The 22,863-nt window shown below is 41.7% G+C and overlaps 1 protein-coding gene across 1 annotated transcript in view; it reads right to left on the bottom strand.

Annotated features, from left to right (window-relative positions):
* ANKRD28 (ankyrin repeat domain 28) overlaps nt 1–21,422 on the bottom strand; it is a 127,046-nt gene extending 105,624 nt beyond the window's left edge. Inside the window, exon 1 of the mRNA XM_072854036.1 lies at nt 21,332–21,422. Coding sequence (XP_072710137.1) covers nt 21,332–21,358 — 27 coding nt within the window. The 5' untranslated portion in view covers nt 21,359–21,422. The remainder of the gene's footprint in view (nt 1–21,331) is intronic.
* Nucleotides 21,423–22,863: the final 1,441 nt, after the last annotated feature.

Below are 22,863 nucleotides of genomic sequence, written 5' to 3'. Positions count from 1 at the left end.
TTATTAATGTTGTAGCAAAGGCTCATTTACCACATGGGTAACATGGGATAGCTATCTTTTCTCTCAAACTGATCTTGTACACAGGCATGTAAAAAGACATATAAACTATCATGCTTTATTTCTGTAACCACATGATAAACAGATTTATTTTGCACTACTTGTACTCTACATGCCAAACTTACCTATGACTAATAAAAAATTGCCATATGCTATCACATCATTAACACACAAGTTGCAATGACAGCTCTTTTAGATTTATTTTCTATATATTAAATCTTGATTAGTATCGCTTCAAGATTTTAAACGCAGTAATTTATTAATAAAGATCCCATGCAAAAGCAACTAATAAAGTCTTTATAGTAGGGGGGGGTTTTACCATACATAAGCTGATATTATTCAAATACTTGACCTCTGGAACAAAGAATTTAAGTTTAAGAGAGCAACCTATTCTTATTGAAGCTTTAGGGAGATTGAGTCATCACTTTAAGCCAAGAATTAGGAAATATACTCCACATGAATCACAGAAGAGCGACTGTGATATTTTAAAATATAAAATAAATTCAAGTAGAGACGATAAGCTTTCCCTCCTTTTCCCCTACCTGACCAATTCCCCTACTTGATCGAATACCTTATTGTTGTCTAATATATATGCAGCATGGTACGGCCCTTCAATTTGATCAGCTTTATTAAAAGTACACTTTCATTGGGACACATATACACACACGAAACAACTTAGCCTAATCCAGCATAACAGCAAAAAGATAAAATGGAGACCAAGAGGGAGAGATGAAAGCACACATGGAAAGCAAGAGAAGCACAGCAGTTCGCCATCAGAGGGAGTACGAGCCTTAAACAAAAGCGTTCAGCTTCCAGGTGAGAGCAGACATGCAGCTCTGGGGCGATTATAAACACCTACACAGGTTTAAGGGAGGGCTGGTCCTCCAAATTTTTGTTGATAAACAGCATATATGGGAAACAGCTGAAAGAAAACAAGGAAAGTTGTTGTTGAAAAACAGAGCTACTATACAATTTTTATATATAGACAGACATGGCCATGCGACAATGAACAAAAACTTCCAAGTTTTGCCCTTGTAAATTAAGTAATATTAAAGGTTAGGGAAAAGGTGCTCCTGATCCTTTTTTTTAGTAAACTTACTGCCTTCACAAGGGAAAAAAGGATACTGTATCGCAACATGGAGCTTGATTTTGGGTCTGACTGAAGTGAAAAGGGACAAGCTGAACAAATAAGGCACTTGACTATACACCAGCCTGTACTTTATCCTATGTTCTCACTTCCCCTTTGCTGCTGTTCAGTGCCAAGTGTGACTTCAACACACTGCATGCTCCTCAGCATTACCAGTAAAAGCAGATCCTCACCTGAGGCATGGATAAAAGAGGGGAGAATGATCCTATTAAAAAAAGAAAATAACACCCACACTCCCCCAAACCAAACACACAAGTTCATGTGTCTCCTTTTCTATCCCTGCTGCTAAAGAGGGAAGAGAAGGTGTTTTTCAGCATATTCAAGACCTACCAGATAAGGTCTAGTCAACACTGAATCTCTATTAGGCCCAGCCTATTTGAGAAGGGAAAATGTTTGCTTATTTACTCATGTCCCACGTTGCAGAATACACTAGCTTCCTAATACACTAGGAAAAAATAGTTACCTGTATTTCAGAGGTACCGAAGAAGTAGCAGAGTAGGGTTACAGTACCTCAGGGTATTTTCTAGATGCAACTGGTAAAGCAATTTTCTTAGGTAATCTTGATTTTTCCTATTTAAAAATGGCCTCAGCAAAATCAGTAGAGGTCTGGCATCTTTTAAAAATTAAGTCAATTGCATTTTAGTTAGGGGAAAGAAAAAAAACAAACCACAAACACCATAAAAACCCCAAACAAACAACTGCATGCCCAACTTTAAAAGGAAGGTCAACTAAATTCTGATTGAATTATAGCAAAATAATTCTAGTTGGGGTGGGGGGAGGGAAACACTATCTTTTTCACAGGAATCAAAAGCTGGAGGCACATACTTGGTGTTAAGTACTTTGCCTGCTTAGGACAAGTGTAAATGAGTCATACCATCTGTACTCACATTCAAAGGATAGTCTGGCAAGATAGCAGGGAGAACACAAAGCAATATGACGCTCTGCTTTTAATGTTATGGAAGCAGTTAAGTTGGGGAGTAGAGGAAGACTTATCAGTTAAAATAAGAACTACCTACAGTAACAGACACTGCATGCCTTATTCTCTGAATTTATAATTATTTATAGAATTCTACCCAGCAATCTATAGTACTACAGGGATACCTATAGACTCACGTATAAAGACACTGCAGAGGCTGATTACTGCTGTATTTCATATGAATGTATTTATCTCACAGAATAATGCAAGAGACGATCAAAGTAGAAAGTAAATAGACTGGAGCAAGAAGTCATTCCAGATCATCAATAATTCAGAGAGAAGCTATTTAAGATTTGTTACAAAGACAAGACAAAATGCATTGACAAAGGAAAAAAAAAAACACAACCAACAGAATCAACACTGGCGAGCAGCCTTCTAAACCAAGTTGTGCTGAGCAGAGTAAAAGCAATAACCACATCGGAAGAAACGACAAGAACCTCACAAAGACGCAGTGCGAGACTCATCCCAGCCAAGGGGGCGGAAATCTCATCCAAAAAGATGACTCGTGGCAGTATCTGAGTGGAGGCGGACAAAGCCATCGCCAGCGTCTGGAGTAATGTGCCACAGAAGGGAGCCATTCCCAACACAGCTGCGTGGGTGGGGGACCTGAATTCATGGAAGTCATAACCAAGGTGTAAAGGCTTATCATGAAACAAATATATTAATACTGGAAAAACGTGCAAAGCTCAGGTTTCTTTGTTTTTCTTTTAAAAAGTCCTGGAAACTTAAAGTACGTGGAAGGCTGAACTTACCAATATTATTTTTCTTGTAATAAAAGCAATATATTTTAAAATACAAAGCTAAGCTTTACTTTGGATCTCAGGATATGTAAGTCAACTTATTTGGTGCCTAATGCTCCATCTTTTACATCAGATGACAGTTTGTAGTACTATGTAAATGATGCTAAAGACCATTTCAACGTAGCACAAACACATAGCTTATTTATGATGGTTGCATTTAAACTAGAGTACTTACAGGAAGGACACCAAGTTCTCCCAAAGATATTCCTGGATATCTTGGGGGCTGGAAGGGGGAGAAGAGACATCCATCTGCTATTCCAAAACCCTTGTGATAATTTGTTTATATTTATCCCAAGGAGCTTTGAGGAGCGTTAAAAGTACAATTAATTTAAAATCGTATCTCACTTTCTCCTTCTAGTTTTCATGCCTTCATATAACTAAAACGTAAGAAAATTGTTCACTATCAAAAAAAAGAATCTGATCCACTTCTGATCCACTTATGTTTGTTTATTTACTTGATCCTCTAACTTTTTTGTTGGTTAAAAATCAGGCATGTTATTTCAGAGCATTCTGTAGGTTATATTAATAGCATTTACAATTCCCAGCAGGTTTAGCAGCAGCGGATATTCACAAGGATGTCTGCTGCCAGTAATCACAGTTCACAAGTAGGTACATTAACATAAACCCAATATCATTAATATATATATATGTCCAGCTGTGAGCTGAGTTGATTTGAGGGGAGGAGAGGACATGAGGGGGTAGGAGGATACTATGCCATACCATTTCCTCAGTGACAACCTATTTACCAAGGACTACTGTTCAAGGAGCTTCACAGGCAAATGAAGCAGTAACTCAAGCTGTTTCATTATGAATCAGCAGAACTGTCAGAGATCATAGCAAAAGTATTACACCATTTTTCAATAAAAGTAGATTCAAAAAACAGATTTAAGAGCATTCCTGCTGTTGAATCCTACTTAATGATCTGCTATTCAGAAAAAAGCTTTGAGCTTGAACAGTTCCCTAGCACAAAGCAAGAGGTGAAATAATGAATCCGCAAGCCTGGAGAATTGTGAATCTATGAAGCATCCCAAATGACATAAGTGAAAACACATGTTGATCCTCTGATCTTCACACCACTATTAAAAATGAAAAATGATCAAGGCAGAAGAGGAGTAAGATCCTCTAGAGATTCCAGAAACCTTTACCTACATGTTATTTCAGTGTGTGCACATGTATCTCTTCAAACGATAACTGCATGTACAAAAAGCTGTATCAACTTTAAAATTTCTTATGATATACCTGGGATTGACACAGCTTTTAAAAAAAAAACAAACAAAAAACCAAACTATAACAGCTCAGATACCACTTTTACAGTCCTCAATTTCGCTTTTATGATTCTTTTTGTTAAGTACTTCAGAAAGAATTTCAATTTAAAAATTTGGGAAGAAAGCAAAGCAAGCAGAAGATGAATTCTGATCTGACATTAAGAGGACAGATTAAAGGTAGACAATAGCATTGCTCCTTAAGCCAAGGGAACAAATCTTTAAATACTATTTTGCACATCTTTTAGCAAGGTGATTATCTGGATAAAAATAAAGTAGCGTGCTATGAGTCACAGCAGTTCATATATAAATCAACCCATCAAGAAAGTTCACAACCAAGACAGATTTTTTAGAACCTACAGCTACTTTTCAAAAACACTATACTTTAATAACACCAGAAAAGAGTAATGTCTTCCAATCTGAACAGATGCTTGTCACATTCAAAGAAGACATTAGAATTCAAGAAGTGATGTTCATACACGTTAAAATCAAAGAAGAAAACACAGGTTCAGAGCTATTTAAGTCCACTTTTGTCCATAGTAGGTCACCTCTCAAAGGTTACACTTTGGCTTCACAGAAACCTCAGTGCTTGAAACACAAGAGGACTGAAGAGTTAAAACCCCTGAGATTATTACCATGGAACAGTGACTTTCTAGTCACTGACATAGCTGTCACATACTTTAGAACATCCAGGGGAAAACAACAGTTAAAAATGGATATCAGGTAGAGGGAGGAAAGTATTGCATACTTTAGGTATCTGCCAAGGAGCAAAGATTAGACTTGATGAATAGTATTTACAGAATAGCAGGGTGGTGGTTGCTGAGGGAATCTTGTACCAGCACATCACCTTTAAGAATCTGCTTTTTAATTCACAGGTTTTAATCATCACAATTTAATCTCCACATGTTTGATTTTAACATTTACAGTCAGCCTTATATGAGGGTGGGAAAAACAGGAAGAAGGTTAGGAGCATTTTAGAAAATACTGCGAACCTACACATCTGTCAGAAAGAATGATAAAACATAAATCCTATTTCAAACAAAAAAAAATATGCATTTGCAAAATGAAATTAAGTGATGGGCATAAAAAGAATGCCTACTGGAAACATTCAGCTCATGCACCAACAGCAACAAATCATAGGTAAAAACCTCCTTGGAGTTGTTTCCCTCCCATCCAAAAGGAAAGCAATATATTTTAAAAGAGTATTTTTAGAGTAATTTTTGAATGCAAAAATAGAAGTGCATCCAAACGGCCTCACTGGATCTTTAATGAGGAAGTGCTATAACACATATGGAATAACAGTGCATGCAGTCATTTATCTACCACCAGGGCCAGCAGCCCAAGCAGCAATTGTCTTCTTAATCCTACTGGCTATGTCTTCAAAAGGCCATTTGAAAAAAAGGCAGAAAAACATACTAAAATACATGGAGTAAGCAGCTCTTTGAACAGACTTAAAAGTCTGCAATTTCATATAAACATTTCCAGCACTGCAAATGCACATGCTTTTTTGTTGTCTTATCAGCCTTGAGGCTATTGTTACAGGACAAAAACATGGCTTTAAGGTGGGACACAGAAGAGTCAGAATCAACTATTTCACTTGGAACAGAGGTGTTAACTGTATCCATACAGGCTTTTGACACAGCTCAATGATCCATAGCTTTTATTTCCCCAAAATGCAAGCTCTAAAAGAGAACTGGCTGGCAGACTCAGAGGCACTTCTTCAGCATATGGATGTAGCAGCACCTCACCTTACAAGAGGCCCAAATCAGTAAATGACAGGTCAGCTACCCCATCAAAATGCATGACTTGCTTTTCCAGTTCAGTGTGGTTCCATGAGAAATGCAGAGGATACTTCCACACACTTCAGGACTTTCTTCCTCCAAGGAAGAACACAGTTGCTTGGACAGGATGCACAGCCAAACAGCAAAACATCTCCTTTACCTGCACCCTGCCAATTGCTTAAAGCTTAAGTCATGACTGTCACTTCCACAGGAACGCAAGAGGAAAATTGGCATCGTTACTGCCACACACAAGTGCCATCGCTGATTCCACTACATCAATACAGCCTGCAAAGGGAGGGAAGTCAGGTGCCTCTGACTGCCAGAAGCTGGTCATCTTCTCTATTTGGTCAGAGGACCGCTGTGTGTAAGAGCACGATTTTTAAGTTCAGCAGGATGTGATCATTACAGAAAAAAAAAGGATTTTTGCAAGGCAAATTAGAGAGTAAAAAGTTATTTATTGTTTTATATATTTTTATATTATTTATTATATACATGTAAAAATATTATTACATTTCACAGACAATGAAATAATGAAAGGGGTGTGAAAAAGACAGGTTAACTGTTAGAGCTAAGCCCTCATACATTTCTGGAAAAATTAATCCCAACTAAGTAATGCCATCAATCTAAAGAAGATCACTTAAACCAAACCCAGACCTTGCCCATTCATAAAGTGGCCTTACATTGACTAAACAGAATTCACTTCCAAAGTACATTGTTACCTCCAAATACCTAGGTGCAGTGCTCTTAAAAATAAGTAAAAAGAGTCAGATTTTTCCTTGACAGACAGGAACCCAAGGAGAATTGTGCCACATGAAAATTTAACATTTTTCAGTTCTTCAGGGGTGAGGAGGATAGGGGTCGGATGAGAAAAGGTTAGGAGAAGACAACCCTCCGAACATGGAACCAAAAAGTGATGTGTGCTAGACAGGGTGTGATTGAAAACAACCAAAATCAGAGACAAAAGAACCACCCTATAAAATGAATATTCTAGTGAAGGTACCACATCTCTCCACAGCAGTGAAGCAGCGCTGCAGCAATCTCTCTGCCCTCAGTCCTAGACTGCTTAGATCTCTCCGCAGGGAGGACACAAGTAAGCTGCCACTAAATGCTTGTGAAGAATGCACGACCTCACCAGGCATACCTCTCTTCAGAACCGACAGCTGATTGCTTTACTAACACTTTTTCGACTAATTTCTACCTGTGTTTAGATGAAGAGCAGACCCCGTCAAATCAAAGTGAATTATCTTGGTTTGTACTTTTTGCTTTTTGGATGCATTTAAATAGCACAGAATAACCTTCATGATGCGTTAATTACTTCACTTTTATTACTTTTGCTATACTTTTTAATTTATGATTTTAGCAGGGCAGTCAGTGAGCTGAATCAATCACTTGGGATTGGTCACGAAATCTGTCAAAATTTTAGGATTAGTACAATTCTGTCAGAGTTCACTTCATAAGACCAGCTTTTCTTTTCCCCAGCTTCTTCTGGTTTTCAACACTGAACAAACCAAGTCAGAGGAGTAATTGTAAAGAAAATACCATTTGTTCCAGAAGAGGCTACTGCTGCGTAATGCTGCTTTCGAACAGTGAACTTTCACAAACTCGTTCCAAGTGCTTAGCTCATGACTTCCGTCCATGAAGCAGTTCTAATTCAATCCTTTGGCAAAAAATATACACTAAAGTATTTTTTTTAATTTTTTGAATGAAAGTAGATGCTATACTTAGATTTTAACAAGTTATATTCGTGCATTTCCCTAATGTAATTTTTTAATTAAAATTTTCCCTGTCCTGTTCTGTACATCCTCAAGCTGAACATTCCCTCAAAGTTCCCACACTCCACGCCAATAAACCACACTGAAAATAGATTAACCTTTTGTCTAGTCTTATCACTGAGAACCTTTGCACAGCATAATATAAAAAGCACAACAGAAAACTACTCCATATCTCTTATAAGATAGGGAACATTAAGTACAGAATAGCAAAAAAATTACCATAAATGTAATTTAATTCACAACATTGAACCTGATTTCTAAACACTAATAGCCACATAATACAAGTGTTTTCAAAACTTCGCACACTTTTAATAACTTTCATTTATTTCAGCATAGCAAATAAGATTCTGCTATCCTCTCACATTCCCTCCTCTTACAAATAAAATCTAGAATCAGATAGTTAGGTAAGCTTTCTTAAATATCAAACTACTTTTCTTATTAAAACTTTGCAAAATACTTATTTATTAAATGTTTGTCAGTCTGATTTTTCCCCCCCTGCATCCCAGGGTTCATTTGTTTATGTTTTACACTTTTATGTCACCCATGTGGGTTTTGACACCTACTACGAGCAGCACTGATACTATCCTCCAGTCATCTGCTCTAGAGTCCACAGCAGAGACAGCTGACCTACTCACGAAGCAGCCCCTGAATGACTGCCTAAGATTTTTAGGCAAATATAAAAATTTAAATGGTGCTGATGAGCAGTTTCACGAACAAGCGTGAAACAGAAGCTGTAACCTTAAAAAAAAAAAAAAAAAGATGAGGGCTAAGGGCCTTGACTTAAATCATCCATATTCTTTGCTTTTTAGCTCAAAATACTTATAACAAAGATATCTCGTAGCAAACATACAGGTGATACGTAGATAACTATTTGTGTGGAGACTGTTAAGCGCGATTTTATTATACCCTTACATTCCAAGGTAATTATTCCCAGTGCATTCTTACAGTCAAAAGACAGGCCCAATTTCTTTTTTTTAAAACCAAGCTTTGTGGTTTTATCATTGTTTATTCCAGAAAATTAAACCAGAGTCAAATACATGAATAGCCTTATCCATAATCCACTGAATTAAACAGCTTTGCAGCAGGATCAAACTGCAAAACAGAATGAAGTGAGGAATAGTCCATCTTGATAAGGTTTTCATTAATGGCGATTCAAAATGCTATCTTTTCTAGATGCCGATAAAAATGTTTGCACAACCAACGTGCTTATGTTGTGGTATCCATACAACCATACTAGGCAATATGTGGAATATAAAACAAGTTTAGCTACTATTTTATATTTCAATTTCCTATAAAGCTGAGATGAAAAGTTTTCTTCCGTTACAGAAGACTTAAATTTATTCTTACACTGACATGCTTAATTAATTACTATTTGTAGAGAAGTGACCAATTACTGTTTTAGTTTATTTCAACTTAGTCATTTTTCTACAAGCCTATTTTCTTATTAGGTATTTCCCTACCCCAAGCGTGTATCTCTGTGCAGGGAGATAGAAGGATCACTAGTCACAACAGGCATGACTCCAAGCAGACACTGGATGGTGTCCAAGAATTAGAGCGGCACACACAGAAGCATACAAGGGAGTTAAGAAGTTGAAGGGCTTTCTGTCCATACATGTTTCTATGAGGGAAAAGGCTGCAGCAAGTTCAAACTACTTTTGGCATATAGTTTTCAGGTAACTGGACTACCTGAACATGTTCTTATACTTTCACTGTAACCTCCTGAGAAGAGACGGAAGGCAAGAGAAAGTCTTTTTGATGTCGTTTTCAGAGCTCCAGTTGTAAAACCATGAGTAGCAGTGCACATGAATAGCTGGGGGGGGGGGGGGGAACAACGAACCCTAATAAATCTTGCAAGAAAACTGGCACACAGTTGTCATATGGGAAAAAGCTGAGTGTCCTTGTCCTGAAAGGCAGCACATGTGGTAAACAAGTATGTTACAGAAGTACTTTTCTTGTTTCAGTGTTTTCATAGTCAGTGTAAGTCAACACAACATGTTATAAATAGAAGCAGACATCCTTAAACCCTAGGTTCTCTCACAATTAAAGAGGAATTCACAGCCCCACTCAAACCCAAAACCAATCAGGAACCAGACAAGAAAATTAAGCATGTTGCTGAGTTTCAAAACATATTCTAAGAAGTCTCAGGCCAACAACTTTGAAGTTACTTTCCCAGAGAGAGGTCCAAGGCAGACCACACTCCAGTTCCTCCACTCACCTCCCAGCCCCCAAATCAAAGGGCACTCACAGAAGACACGTCTTCTGTGATTACAGGACTTCTGTCAAAGGAAGACATTAGAGTAAGTTCATCTGAGCCAAAACACTCCTTTCTAGTTCCTACTTAGGAAAACTTTCAAGGAACAACTTCGCAGTTATATGCTAACCTAAATAATTTGTCTTTCCTCACCCTTTTCACCACTTTGCAGAAGAAAAGAATGAGCGACTGCTTAAGCTCAGCTGCAACCAAATACCAAACCATGGCCTTAGGCAGGAGATTAGAAGCCAATGATTTTCAATCATTATTATTAGAAACTTTGCAAATGAAAACAACAACCCAAGCAGCAGCATGTCATTAAACTCCATCCTAAAATTATGAAACTCCTACCCTTTCATGAAAATTTACCTACTCCACATGACTTTAAAGATCAGAGTTCATTCAGGCAATGTACTCCACTTCTCCTACACACACACAGTCCTACCCTACACCAGAAATATATTAGCGCTCAGTAGTTCTTGTATCTGTATTTCCTCCTCCTATCTGTCAGCTGAAAACATTGGCCTTCACTGTGGTAGATCATTTCCAAGTCACATAATTAGCACAGTTTTGGCTGTTAAAAAGAAACCTCTTAAAAGAAGAACAGAACAAGAAAAACATACCCTAATGTTTCTGCCTGTTCTGAACTTTTGCTTGTTAGAGGTAATTTTCATTGTTTCTTACCTAGTGAAAAAACAAGACAGTGCAAATATACACCAAAGCAGTTGCCACCTCACTTCTGCAGCCACACCATACACTATGCAAAGTAAGAACGTGGCATTCTGAACAGGCATCCTGTGACGATGCATCGCTTCACAGCCATGCTACACGTCACTGCGCTCCACACAAACAGCAGGTCATGAAATCTTGAGGTCAAATTACATCATTCCAACAATTCCTCCTCTTTTCTTCAATTATCCATCCTACTTTTACCAGTCACTTTTCCCAAAAATAAGCAGTGTCAGGCAACATAAGAGAAGCACTAGTGGGCACTGTAGTCATGATATATTAAAAAAAAGGGAGCTTTTGTGAACATGTCTAAAACACAGGTGTTTCAGAAGAGGCAACAAGGGCTCCCACAGCATAGAAGGCTGAACTCCAGCAGACATTTCTGAGATCTTTTCTGCAGGCACATTCATTCTGCCTTTGGGTTCAGTTAACTGTGGCCGACTGCTGCCACAAGACCCAGTGCCAGGCCTAGAAGATTTATTTCTGCTTGTGGTCATTCAGGAGGCAGAGAGCCAATTTTCTAAAGAACTTACTCCAGAACGACAGTTCCAAAACGACTTTGTAACACCTCCAACCAGCATGGAGGAGAGCACTGCTAATACCAGTGTGGCAAGCTTCCCAGGAAGGGGAGCTGAGCTTCTCCTCTGATGGTCTCCACAGACACCACTGGCATTGCTATTCCTCCTGTCATTCAAACAGATACTATTTCTTTGGCTTATGTAAGTTCCAGTGAAGAACTTTATAGAAGGAAACGTATCTCACTGCTCCCCCATGTAAGGGGTTGGATGTCGAGACAGGAAACCCAGTGCAATACCCTAAATGCTTACAGTATTTTCTACAACCATTGCAACAGCAAAAGAGAGCCTTCCAGATTGAAATGGTTGAAATGCAAAGATGTAATCAATAGTTTTTTAACAGTCATGCTAATCTTTCTGCAAAATTATTCTACTACTTGTGGGCACAGAGTCATGAACCATGGTACTTCTACTTTGATGCTAGTAGCTATTCTTTAATTATGCATGCAATAAGTTTAATACTTTAACGATTACTAAAGCAGTTTTAACACATATGTAGAGCATTGCAGGAATTTTATCAACCTTCAGGTGAGGAAACCTCACAACTAATCTGTTCAAATGCAAACTATGAAAAACATCGCTTTTTTTTTAAGCAATTATGGCTTGTTAAATGTTGTGAGTCTTAAAAAAAAAAGCCAATTCACAATGTGCAAAGTCGAAGCCCTTTCAAAAATAAAAGATGTGACTGCATGCAGCTATATTTGCCCTTCCAAGATGACAAATTTGATATACTTGACTCAAAACCATTTTTTGCATCTCTGGGTGTAGAAAAACAGTAGAAAGCACTCCTCCCTATATTATTCACAGTGTTAGTTCAAGACTACAGATGCTGGGAGAGTCTCCTTCCTGTGCTGTAGGAAGGTGCAGCAGGTAGAAAAAGGAACCAATGTCTTGAAGTCATTGCAAACAGAGGTCCATAGGGTAGGTGGATACCTGTTGGTTTTTGGATGATCCTTGACTATGAAGCTCTGAAGCTCAGCAGAAGAGCTTTGCTGATCACTGGTACTGACAATCCATGATATCCTAACTATTGTCCCTCTTGTTCTCGCTCCAGTGCTTTACAAATCCCTTCTTCACCTTTCTTTTACTCTCATTATGAAGACCTTCTCCTCTCAAGCTCCATTTCTTCTGGATTAGATTAAATCAACTATTTACATCCCTGATTGCAGTAATTATAATTTGTTAAACTTACGGTAAAAACAATAGACAAACGTCTATGGACAAGACATAAAATGTTACTTATTCTTTACTTGAAAAGTTCTATTTTAGTAGACTTTTCAGTCTGTGATCAAAGTAGTCTTAGATAATAAACTTTAAATGGCTGTGTGCTTGTGGATGGAAAGAAACAGAAAACATAACATCACGGGGTAGGAGTGGAAGAAATAAATGGTGGGTTGGGTGGTTATTATAGGATCAGGAACGATGCAGGACAGTAATGGCATTTACAGCCTCGCAGGTGACAGGGAAGTGAGAAGAGAAAGTATTCTTCTACAAGTCCTCCTCAATACTGAAAACTATACCCCAGAATGAAAGAACACTATTTAAAAAAGCAACAGATACAGCAGAGCTGTAAAACAAAATACTGTTCCTGGAACTGAGACAGGAGCAAAGGAAATGAAAGCTATCAGGCAGTACGGATACAGGGTTCTAATTTGGCAAAGAGACTGCACAGCAACACAATATTAAGCATAAGACCTTTCTATTGATCCTCATGTTTTAGCAAACATAGCAAGAACTGAACAGAACTCTGCAGTTACAAAGGAACAGAGGCAAGGGGTAGGGAATTCCATTAACGTGCTATTTCTGAAGTGTCCTTGTACCATGGCTTGAGACATTTCACTAATTCAAAACAATGAGTAATAATGTAACCAGAAAAATGTCAGCATTTTGTTTTTCTTCATCTGCTTAGTTTATGTGTGCTCTTCCTTAATTTTAACCTACCAACAATACTTTGTGGGGTGACACTGGTGAGAGAATGAAGTGTTAGCAGAGGTAGAGAAAAAGCAAGACACCACACAGTGATCTGAGGCAGGAAGAGAGACATCAAGTGCTCAGGATGAAAAGAAAGACTTTGCATAGACTACCTGCCCACTATCGTGAGCAATGGACAGAAGAAGCAGATGACCTAAAGATGGGACAGGGAAGGAGAGAATACCAATTACCCCTAATATTATACAAAACTGGGTCTGCAGTAATGGATTTAAATGACTACACTATGCATTAGTTATAGATTATGTTAGTATATAAATAACCACAGAACTTCCTGAAAGTGGTGTCGTCCGTCCCCCCTCAGTTCAGCTGTTTATGACTCAAGTAGGTCCTTCAGCTATGAGCTAGGTAGATCCTTGGTCTCTTGTGCTGCCTGCCACTGGATGACCAGGTTCCTGAATGGAAGGTTCAACTTCCTCCCTGCTAGAGGTACCACTATAGATGGAGCTATCAAAATGAAGAAGACAAACAGCAAAATCTTGAAACAAAGCATTGAATTCTTCACAATTGCTAAAAATTCTGTAAGCTCTAAAAAGGCTCATTTTGGCCTCAATGCTTTAACTACTGCACTTTCATTCTCATGTTGTTATGCTGACTAGAATCCTTGCTTCTGCCCCCTTCTCTTCCTTCATTAAGGTACTGCTCTATCTTCACTTTGCCGAAGTCAAAAAAATCCAGATGTACCCATGCTTTCTTCTCTGCACCATATGGAAGTGAAGTACAGGATTTCAGCACAAAGCGAGAGGGAACCTCAAGTATTATAGCATGATTGCAGAATGACCAAGAATAACTTATAAGCAAATGCTCATCAGCTGGAATTAGGAAAGCCATTAAGTGGCAGTTCATTGTTTGAAAGTATGGAAACATTAAACATTTAGGATGGCTTCACAACAGTTCAGGACACAGTCAGAAATAGACTAACGCATGCAAACAGGCAAAGTTACATGCAAAACTTGAACATTCACTAAGTTCTCCTAATATGAGTCAGTTTACGATTAAGAGGCATTCTTTCCTACTCTGGGGCAGGAAAGCTTCCCCCCCCCCCCCATCCCTGCAAATGTAGTTCTGAAGTTTAACAACATAAGCTTAATTGTTTTACCCAAAACACCAGTGTTAGAATACACAGACCTTTGCTTTGCACTTCTCAAATTGAAATATAGTTTCAGTAATTTAGTGAGGCAAATATTTAAGTGTTCAGGCTGCTCTAAATAGGTAGGCTTCAGTCACGCAAACAACAATTGACTTACATGGTATTGTTCACTCAATTCACATACATACATTACTGTAGAAATAATCAACAAAAATCTAAGATTATATTCAATTCACAGTAAAGAGCATCTCATTATTATAGCAGAGAAGTCATTAGGTGCTTCAGCTAACAAGTAGTTCCTCAATCTACAAGGATGCTACAGACCAAGTATTTTGCCCCTCTTTCATTTGCATATCACTGCTGGTGCCTCCTCTTTAACTCTCTGCACCCACCCAGCCAGCTACAAGTCTCATCTCCCTTTCTCTCTCAACTACTCAGTCCCACCACTCTTGCATTAGCTTTAGTTTTTTTCTACCTGAAACGGGTCAGTGCTGTATAATTCACCAACACCTGAGCAATCACAACTGAATTAACATGGTTTAAATTGGTGTACTCCCACCCCTTGGCAAAAGTGCTAGTGTCATGGTGAAGGAGAGGAAGAATAACATGCCCTGTTATTTTGGAGCTTAAATATTAAGATTCTGTCCTCATTTGCACAAAGGACAGCACCGAGACAACTTATTTCAGATTCATCTTCAAATGCCAGATTAGAACTTGTCCTCCACCCCCAACAACGAAGGAAGACAAAACCCCCAAGAATCAGCACTGGAAGCATGCTCCCAGCACTTAGCGATGGACTGCTTTGTTTATTTTTTTATTGATGTGAAATGTTTTGTGATTTGTATTATGATACAGGTTATTTAAACACAAACATTATAAATAACTTTGAAACTGTTAGTCACTGTAACTAAGGCAACGAGTCTCCCACTCAATTTCCAGAAATAGGAGTAGAGGCATAGAGGTAAGAACAAAATAAAAAGTTGGCAGGAGCAAGAAAACAAATGATCGCATATTAGTTTGACCTCAGGAAGGCCCAGCTGACTAGAGAAAATAAAAGGTACAGAACCTAAAAAACAAACTAGCTGCTAAAAGATTAAGTAGAAGATATGGAATATATAGTACCAAAGATATTTAAATTTCAGTCATCTTATTCCACAACCCATTTCAGTGAATGGAAACAAGGACAGAAATTTTGGAATGTAACAATCCACATCAGACAGCAGACTGCTAGTTCAGAGTCTCAACAGCTACTAGTTTCCTACAGGAATCATCGACTTTTTTGTGGGTGCTAAGGAAGTCACTTCTTCATAGGCAAGCGCACATTTGCCTCATTTTTTTCCCCCTGATATTTGCCTCCAAGTAATGGTCACAAACCTTCGATGCTATCTACATGAATAGACCTTTATACCCTCACAGAAGGCCACTGAGTTAACAGGATCTGCCATAAGGATCTGACTGCAGAATCAAGGCTTGCTTTGTTTCTCCCCCACCTTTTTTTTTTTTCCCTTCTTTTTTTAAAAAGAGTTTATTTTCTTGACTGAGAAGAACTGCTTGTTCGCAAGTCAGAAGTTCCCGAGTTATCATCAGGGAATCTGATCCCCCAAACCGAACACGTAGTAGAACCAGGTTCTCTCAACACATTCTAATGGAAGGGGTGGTAATTACTTTGTATAACAAGATAAGCTGGGTTCAAGTTACTCAAAGTTTTCCATCAATTAAAGAAACTTATCTTTTCAGTTCATGTGAGTTCTTAGCCTGGGAACACGAGAACTAACACCAAGACCTAAGGTGTCTTGATAAGTATTACAACTTCCTAATTTAGTTATCTTGTATACAGTTAAAACAGATTAGATGCAAATTTTAGGAAGAATGTGTGATGGAGAATAGAGCACAGAGTGGTTCTCAATTTTGACAAGATTCCCAAAAGTAATGTTTTTTAAAGAACAGTAACTTTAAAGTAACTTCTAACCCCCAAAATCACACACATATCTCATTAGCCTATGTCTGAACAGAATTTGTAGAGCAATACCACGTAATTCCATTCCCACCATATCCCTCCCTCATCGAACAGCAGCAGCTCCTTTTCATCACCACAGGAGACCATTCCTCCTCTTAGTGTAACAAGGAACTAGTTGGGACATTTATTCTTGGCATGAATTCTAAAAGAATGAAGTCTAACGCTGGCAGTAATGAAAATAGCAACCATAGAGGCATTCAGAGCGTTCACTATGACACTGCAAACATTTGTTTAACTGCCAATTGAACAAGATCCATCTTAGCTAAGAGAAAGATATAAATGGGCAATAAAGAAGTCGGTGCTCTCACTGTTCAAGGACTTTGAAGATAAGTGGTCACTCTAATATCCTCATGCAGTTGTTCATACATTGATCCTTTCCACTCACATCTGACTTCTGGGAATAAATGCATTGCCTCAAGCACAGTCTAGTAGCCACACAGAAAAATCCCATACAAATTCCTTTCAAATGCCCATTATTATGAGCCCTAAGATTTCTTCCTAGTACATATTTAAGATTCAGAGAAAACAGGAAATGCATAATTAAAACTATGATGTACTGAAAGAAAAAATAAAGCTTTACCAACTATAATGACTCTGCATCCAATGAGCTGTGCCACAAAGTTATACAGACGCAAAATTAAATAAAAAATTCATCCAGTGCTGATCAGAGCTTCATGCATTTCAACAAAACTATACTGAAATGTAGGCTTATGCCAGCCTAAAAGACGACCTGTAGGCACATATGCATGTAAGGCTTGTAACAGAAAAGCAACGAATCCCTCGGTTGTTAGGCAATCCAAACTGTACCTACGCACTAAGAAAAACTAGGCTGTCAATTACTCCTTAGGTGTAAGAGAGACTAACTTGCAACCCTGTCAAGCAAGAATTTACCTATTCTGGGAAACAGTTAATGTACCTAGAAACTATGACTGAATAGCAAAAAAACAGAAGACACTTGGCCTTCCACAGTTAGCTATGCAGAGTTGAGAGGGCTTGTATACAGGAAACCAAAGCATACCACTATGGAGACTCACAAGCAAGTTACTCCTTTTTCTTCCCCTACCCCACACCTCCCCCCCTCCCCAAAAAGGTCTGATAAAACATCAGTGAACCTTGACCTCAACTTTGCTTTCAATGCAGTTTCTTACAGGAGAGTACCACAGTGTTTCAGGAAGAAACAAACTTTTATAGCCTCCCTCTCACTTGGCATTTTAGTAGTTAAAGCAGCTTGTCATCTAGAAGAACCTGGTATACAAGCACCAATCTATGAAGACAGTACAAAGGCAAACAAGCTGAAGAGCAAATACCTTAACCATAAGGTACACTTACCATATTTTTCTTCTCTACCTTGAATGGCTTAACCTTCAGTGACAGAAGGTGCAGATTTGCTTCCTCTGTTTTTAAACATGTCCGTCCAACAATGCACAACAAACCAAGAGCAACAAGAACAATCTACAGCTTCTAACTTGACATTTGAATGATTGCTCTTTCCATTCCAGAATCAAAGTTCGCTTTTGAGCATTACAGGTATCAACTTTGCTCAGTACAGTTCAATTTAGCTTTAAATGCAGTTTTTGCAAATATGGCTTTTTTTTTGATACCTGATATACTTTGAAAGCAAACACAAGTCACTACTGAGAGTGCAATGTACACCCTGAATTATTTCAAAACTTTGAAAGATATTCCTACCTCGCAGAATTGCAAAGCAATAAAGCTCAAGCAGCGTTAACACAAATTTGTAGAGAATGTACCTGCTGGCTGCTTGTTGGACCCAAGGAAAGACCTACTCTTCTCAGTGCATGGAAAACCTTTATTCTGAAAGTTAAACATATCAAATCAGCCTCCAAAGACAACCAAATATTTGAGCTTCACAAACACATTAAGCATCTGTAGGATCAAAGTTTTGTTTATCGGTGTACTAAGTAAATTAAATCAACTGCAAGCGGAACTGGGATTTCACCCTCTGAGCTCCACTAAGAGCCTCAGAGCAGAATTTCTCACCTCATTGTAAGTTCTCAAGCACTGCTTTTACGCTAGCTTGCAGTAACTTGAAAAACTAAACTAAACCAAGTGTAAGAAAATATCAAGCTGCTTGTGTGCCCTAAATCTGCCTCTCCCCAGCATAATTCTGACATTTATATAAGTAACGCAGAGCCCTTCTACGTTATCAAAGAAAAAAATCCACAGGTTTATGTTGATTTTGGATTAAAAAAAAAAAAATTGAGAATTAAAGTAATACTTTATTTAGTAGAATTTTTGTTCCAGAAAGTTATTAATCTGACTGTTGTAGAAGGAAATCAGCAAGCCACTTCCCTCCTTCATACTAGCTGAACAGTACAAACACAGCCACCACTGAAGAAAGAACGACTCACTATAGGCACTACAAATGCACATGACAATTTACTTTATTCTAAATGAACATATCACTATGAAGCAAAGTAGATGGTTCAAGCAAACAAGAAGCACGCTTCATGAAATACTGAAGATAAACACCTCTACTTTCATATAGTACCATGGGTTGGTTTTTATAATGAGCAGGTGGTGTTATAATCTTAGCGCAGCATCTAGTCCTGAAGTCAAGACATCTTGCAGCATACTGCACAAGAACACTGACCTGGAGGAATTCTCTGTAATTAGCAAAACAGAGATATTTCATGTTAATATGATTCCTCATGATTTTTGGCATTCTTGAAGAAAGCAATTTCAACAGAATTCAGTTTATAGTAACTGATTTATCAAGCAACTGACGTTTATCCAGCACAAACAGAGCTGCTGCTAAAAATCACTCCCTCTACAAAAGCCTCTTCAAAACCAGCACTCCTCTCTCTCTCTCTCCCTCCCTCCTCTGCCTCCTTTCCCTGCCCCTACCAACCCCCTTTCAAGTGAAAGAATACTTCCAATTCCCAGTGTATCAGTGCACCTTTACAGATCCATGAAGCCTCTAAAAAAATCCAGCTCATACTTCCGGATTAAAACTTGCATTATGGTAGAAGCTGAAAGCCTCACGTGCATTACTCTGTCAGACCAGTGGTCCCACATAGTCTCATATTTCACCTCAGCATCAGTCAATAGCAGGATCCTTCCCAGAAGAAAAGTTCTGAAATACAGTACTTTCACGTTAACGTAATCATGATGGGTTTTTTGCGAGTTATTTCACAGTGATTACTTGCAGAAGAGTTGTATTTCTTGGTTTTAACAGAAGGGCTTATCTAATAGAAGAGATGAACAACTGTTCATTTCTGTGGAGAGCCTGCCACAGAAGAACACTTAATGAAACCAAAAAAGAAACCTAACTCAAAAACACTAAGTGTATTTCTGGTGCACAATCATTGCTCGTTCACAGATGAAGTTCTAAAAAAAATATGAGACTTCATTAAGTTTACATACAATACAGGAGGACATAAAGATCCCAGCCTCATATTGCTAAACATTTTTTAGAACAAAATCCCAAGGGACCATGGAACCTAAGTGTAAAAAGACAGAGGCGTATGCAGACTGATGAAAGGGCTAGCACGTAACGCTGAGCTGATACTGACCAGACACAGGATAGCAGTTGCCTAACCACTGCCAAGTTTCTAGGTGTTTTCTTCTGTGGGGCTTTTTTTGGGGGGGGTGGGGTCTCCAAGCACTACAGTCAGTTATCTTAAGGAAGTGTATCGAGGAGACCAACAGCAGCGTGTATGAGTTTTTACAGAGAATTCGGTCTAACACACATGAAAACAGGAGAAAATGCATTTTCTAGCAAGTATCTTTTCACACGCGGCAAACTGGCAGAGCAGACCCTCCCACCTTTGTATCTTGATACTGCGCAGGAGACAATAGGTAGGACAGGGGAGACACCAGAAAAGGACAGAGCAGCAAAGACAAGTATTTTTCATAAGCTGGGATGGGAACCGAAGAGTCGAGCGAACAAAGAAGGGTGTGATGTGATGAAAGCAACAAACCACTAAAGGCACGAAAAACCTGCTGGTTTTCAGAAGGGGAGCACGGACCCGGGGAAGGTATGTCAAGACCACGGAGAAGAAAGATACAGCAGCCGAACAAAAGATTTTAAAGGCCTGAAAGGGAAAGGTGGTGCGAGAAGGGACGAGCAGGCAGCCCTCGGGCACGTGAAACGGCGAACGGCAGCACTGCCTCGGTCCGGGTCCGGGAGGAGAGGAGAAGAGCCAGCTCCCGTTCCCGGGCACGCCGCCTTCCGCCGCGGCTCCCGAGCCGCCGCAGCCGGGTGTCTCCAGACCGATCCCCTCACGCCGGGCAGTCCCTCAGGCCCAGGCTCCCTCCCGCTGCCCCGGCGGCGCCCAGAGACCTTTCCCTTCCCAAAACACAGGCGCGGGGCAGGGCTGGCCCGGGGGAGCCCGCAGAGCCCCTCGTCGCCCCGCCCGGGCCTCTCCTCCGCCCCCGAGGCGGGGGGCACGGCAGGGACCCGCGGCCAGGGCAGCCCCGCGCGGGCAGGGCGCCGTCCCTCCCTCCGCCCCGGAGCCGGCCCGCCGCCGCGGCAGGGAGGGGAGGGCAGGGCAGGGCAGAGCAGAGCAGGGGGCGGGCGGGCTCCCGCGGCCACCTGTTAGGCCCGATACCTGCGCGGGGCGGCGGCCCCCGCCCGCCCAGCGGGGCTGCCGAGGGGGCACCGGCGCCCGCACCGGGAGCACATGGCGCCTCCCGCCGCCGGGCGGGCGCCACCCAGCCCCGACCCCGCCGGGCCGCGGCAGCAGCCATGCTGCCTCCCCCTGCCCGCCGCCTGTCACACACGCACACGCAGGCACAGGCACACCACGGCGAGGAGGGGGCGGGGAAGGGCGCGCAGCCGCCGCGCCCGGCGGCACCGGGAGGGGAGGGGAAAGGAAGGGAGGGGAGAGGCGGGCGGCGGCGGCCGCCCCCGCGCACCCACCTGCTCGCGGAGTTTGAGGAACACCATGGCGAGGCCGCCGCACCGACCGGCCGCCGCCTCCGGCCACCAACGACTCGGCTCCGCTCCGCTCACCGCCCCGCCCCCCCGCCGCCCGCGCGCCGGCCCCCCCCCCCCCCCCCCCCGCCGCCGCCGCGGCCGCCGGCGCCACCCCGCGCCGGGGCCTCGCGCCGAGCTCGCGGGCGGCGGCGCGCGGCGGGCCCGCCAGGGGCGGGGCCTTCTCCCACCCCGCCCCTCCGGCCCCGCCCCGGCGCCCCGCCCCGGCGCTCCCCTCGCGCTCCCGAGGAGCTTCCTGAATTAACCGCCCGCCGGCATCAAAGGCGCCCGCCCGCGCCGCCGGCCGCGGCCCGGCCCGCACCACCAAGGGCGGTGCTGATTGGCCCGCAAGAGGCGGGGCGGAGTAAGGGCGGCGCTGATTGGCGGGGCGGGCGAGCGAGGCGGGCTGGCCGGGGAGATAACGTGAGATGGGGACGGGGGAGCGGAGGGTGGTGGGGACGGGCGGGGGAGCAGCGGTTCCATTAGGAATCGCTGTAGTTTCCCTAGGCCTGGCGTGGCCTCCCCTCCCCTCCCCTCCCCTCTGCGACCTGAGGAGAAGAGCCCCGGGACGGGGGTTATGGGCACAGCGGGGCTTGGCCCGAGGCGGGGGTCCTGCGGCACTCCTCGGCCAAAGGCAATAGCTCGCCCCTGGGCCCTCCGGGGGAGACGTCCGGTGCCTGCCCGCGGCCCTCCGGGGGTGCAGCTCACCTGCCACCCCAGAGCTGGTGTGAGCCCCTTCGCTGCCGAGGGGAGAAAGCGTCGCCCCACTCGCACCTTTGTATGTCAGACAGGTGTCACGGAATTGCGGCCTCCTCCGCTCGTGGCTCTGCTAGCGGGGGGAGGCGTTACAGCCCGGGGGTCACCCAGGCCCGGCGCGGGCGCTGGTGTAGGTGTGGAGTGGCAGTGCACTCCCCTCGTGTCTCCTGGCAGAGGTGCCCATCGCAGGCCCTGGCTTCAAGGTTCATTGCCATGGGAGGAAGGAGGAGCAGCAGTAGAGCTGACATGGTGCTGGCTAGCATGAACAGGCCGAATAAAGGCACAAAGAGACACTTTGATGAATTATCAAATGATAAGATGGAGCGGCCGTATACAAATAGAGTACAGAAGATAGTCAATTCTAAAAAAAAAAATTATTATTTCACTATGTATTAAACGTTCACCTTTTTTTGGCAGAGGATCAGTAGAGATGTCACCTGCGTAATTCTCATTGTATTTTGAGAAGTAATTTACAGGCTTGGTGGTAGGCCTCTGCCTATCAAACGCGAAGAACATCTTCATAGATAGGACTTCAAAAACCTCGTGTGAAAAGAACGAAAAGCAGCGTACAGAACATTGAAATTAGATGAAGTTGCTCTTCCGTAAAATAACACTACAGCCAGCCAGCCCAGCATAACTATGATTTGCAAGGGTTATTTTCTCCTGAAATTTGATTTCCCCCCCCAAAAAAAATAACAGACTGAAGAGGCTGGGTTTTTTGC

Source organism: Ciconia boyciana, chromosome 2 (assembly GCF_034638445.1).
Source record: "Ciconia boyciana chromosome 2, ASM3463844v1, whole genome shotgun sequence".
NCBI classification, from domain to species: Eukaryota; Metazoa; Chordata; class Aves; order Ciconiiformes; family Ciconiidae; genus Ciconia; species Ciconia boyciana.
The sequence above is the reverse complement of the archived record's forward strand: the minus strand, read 5'-3'. Positions and strand labels throughout refer to the sequence as shown.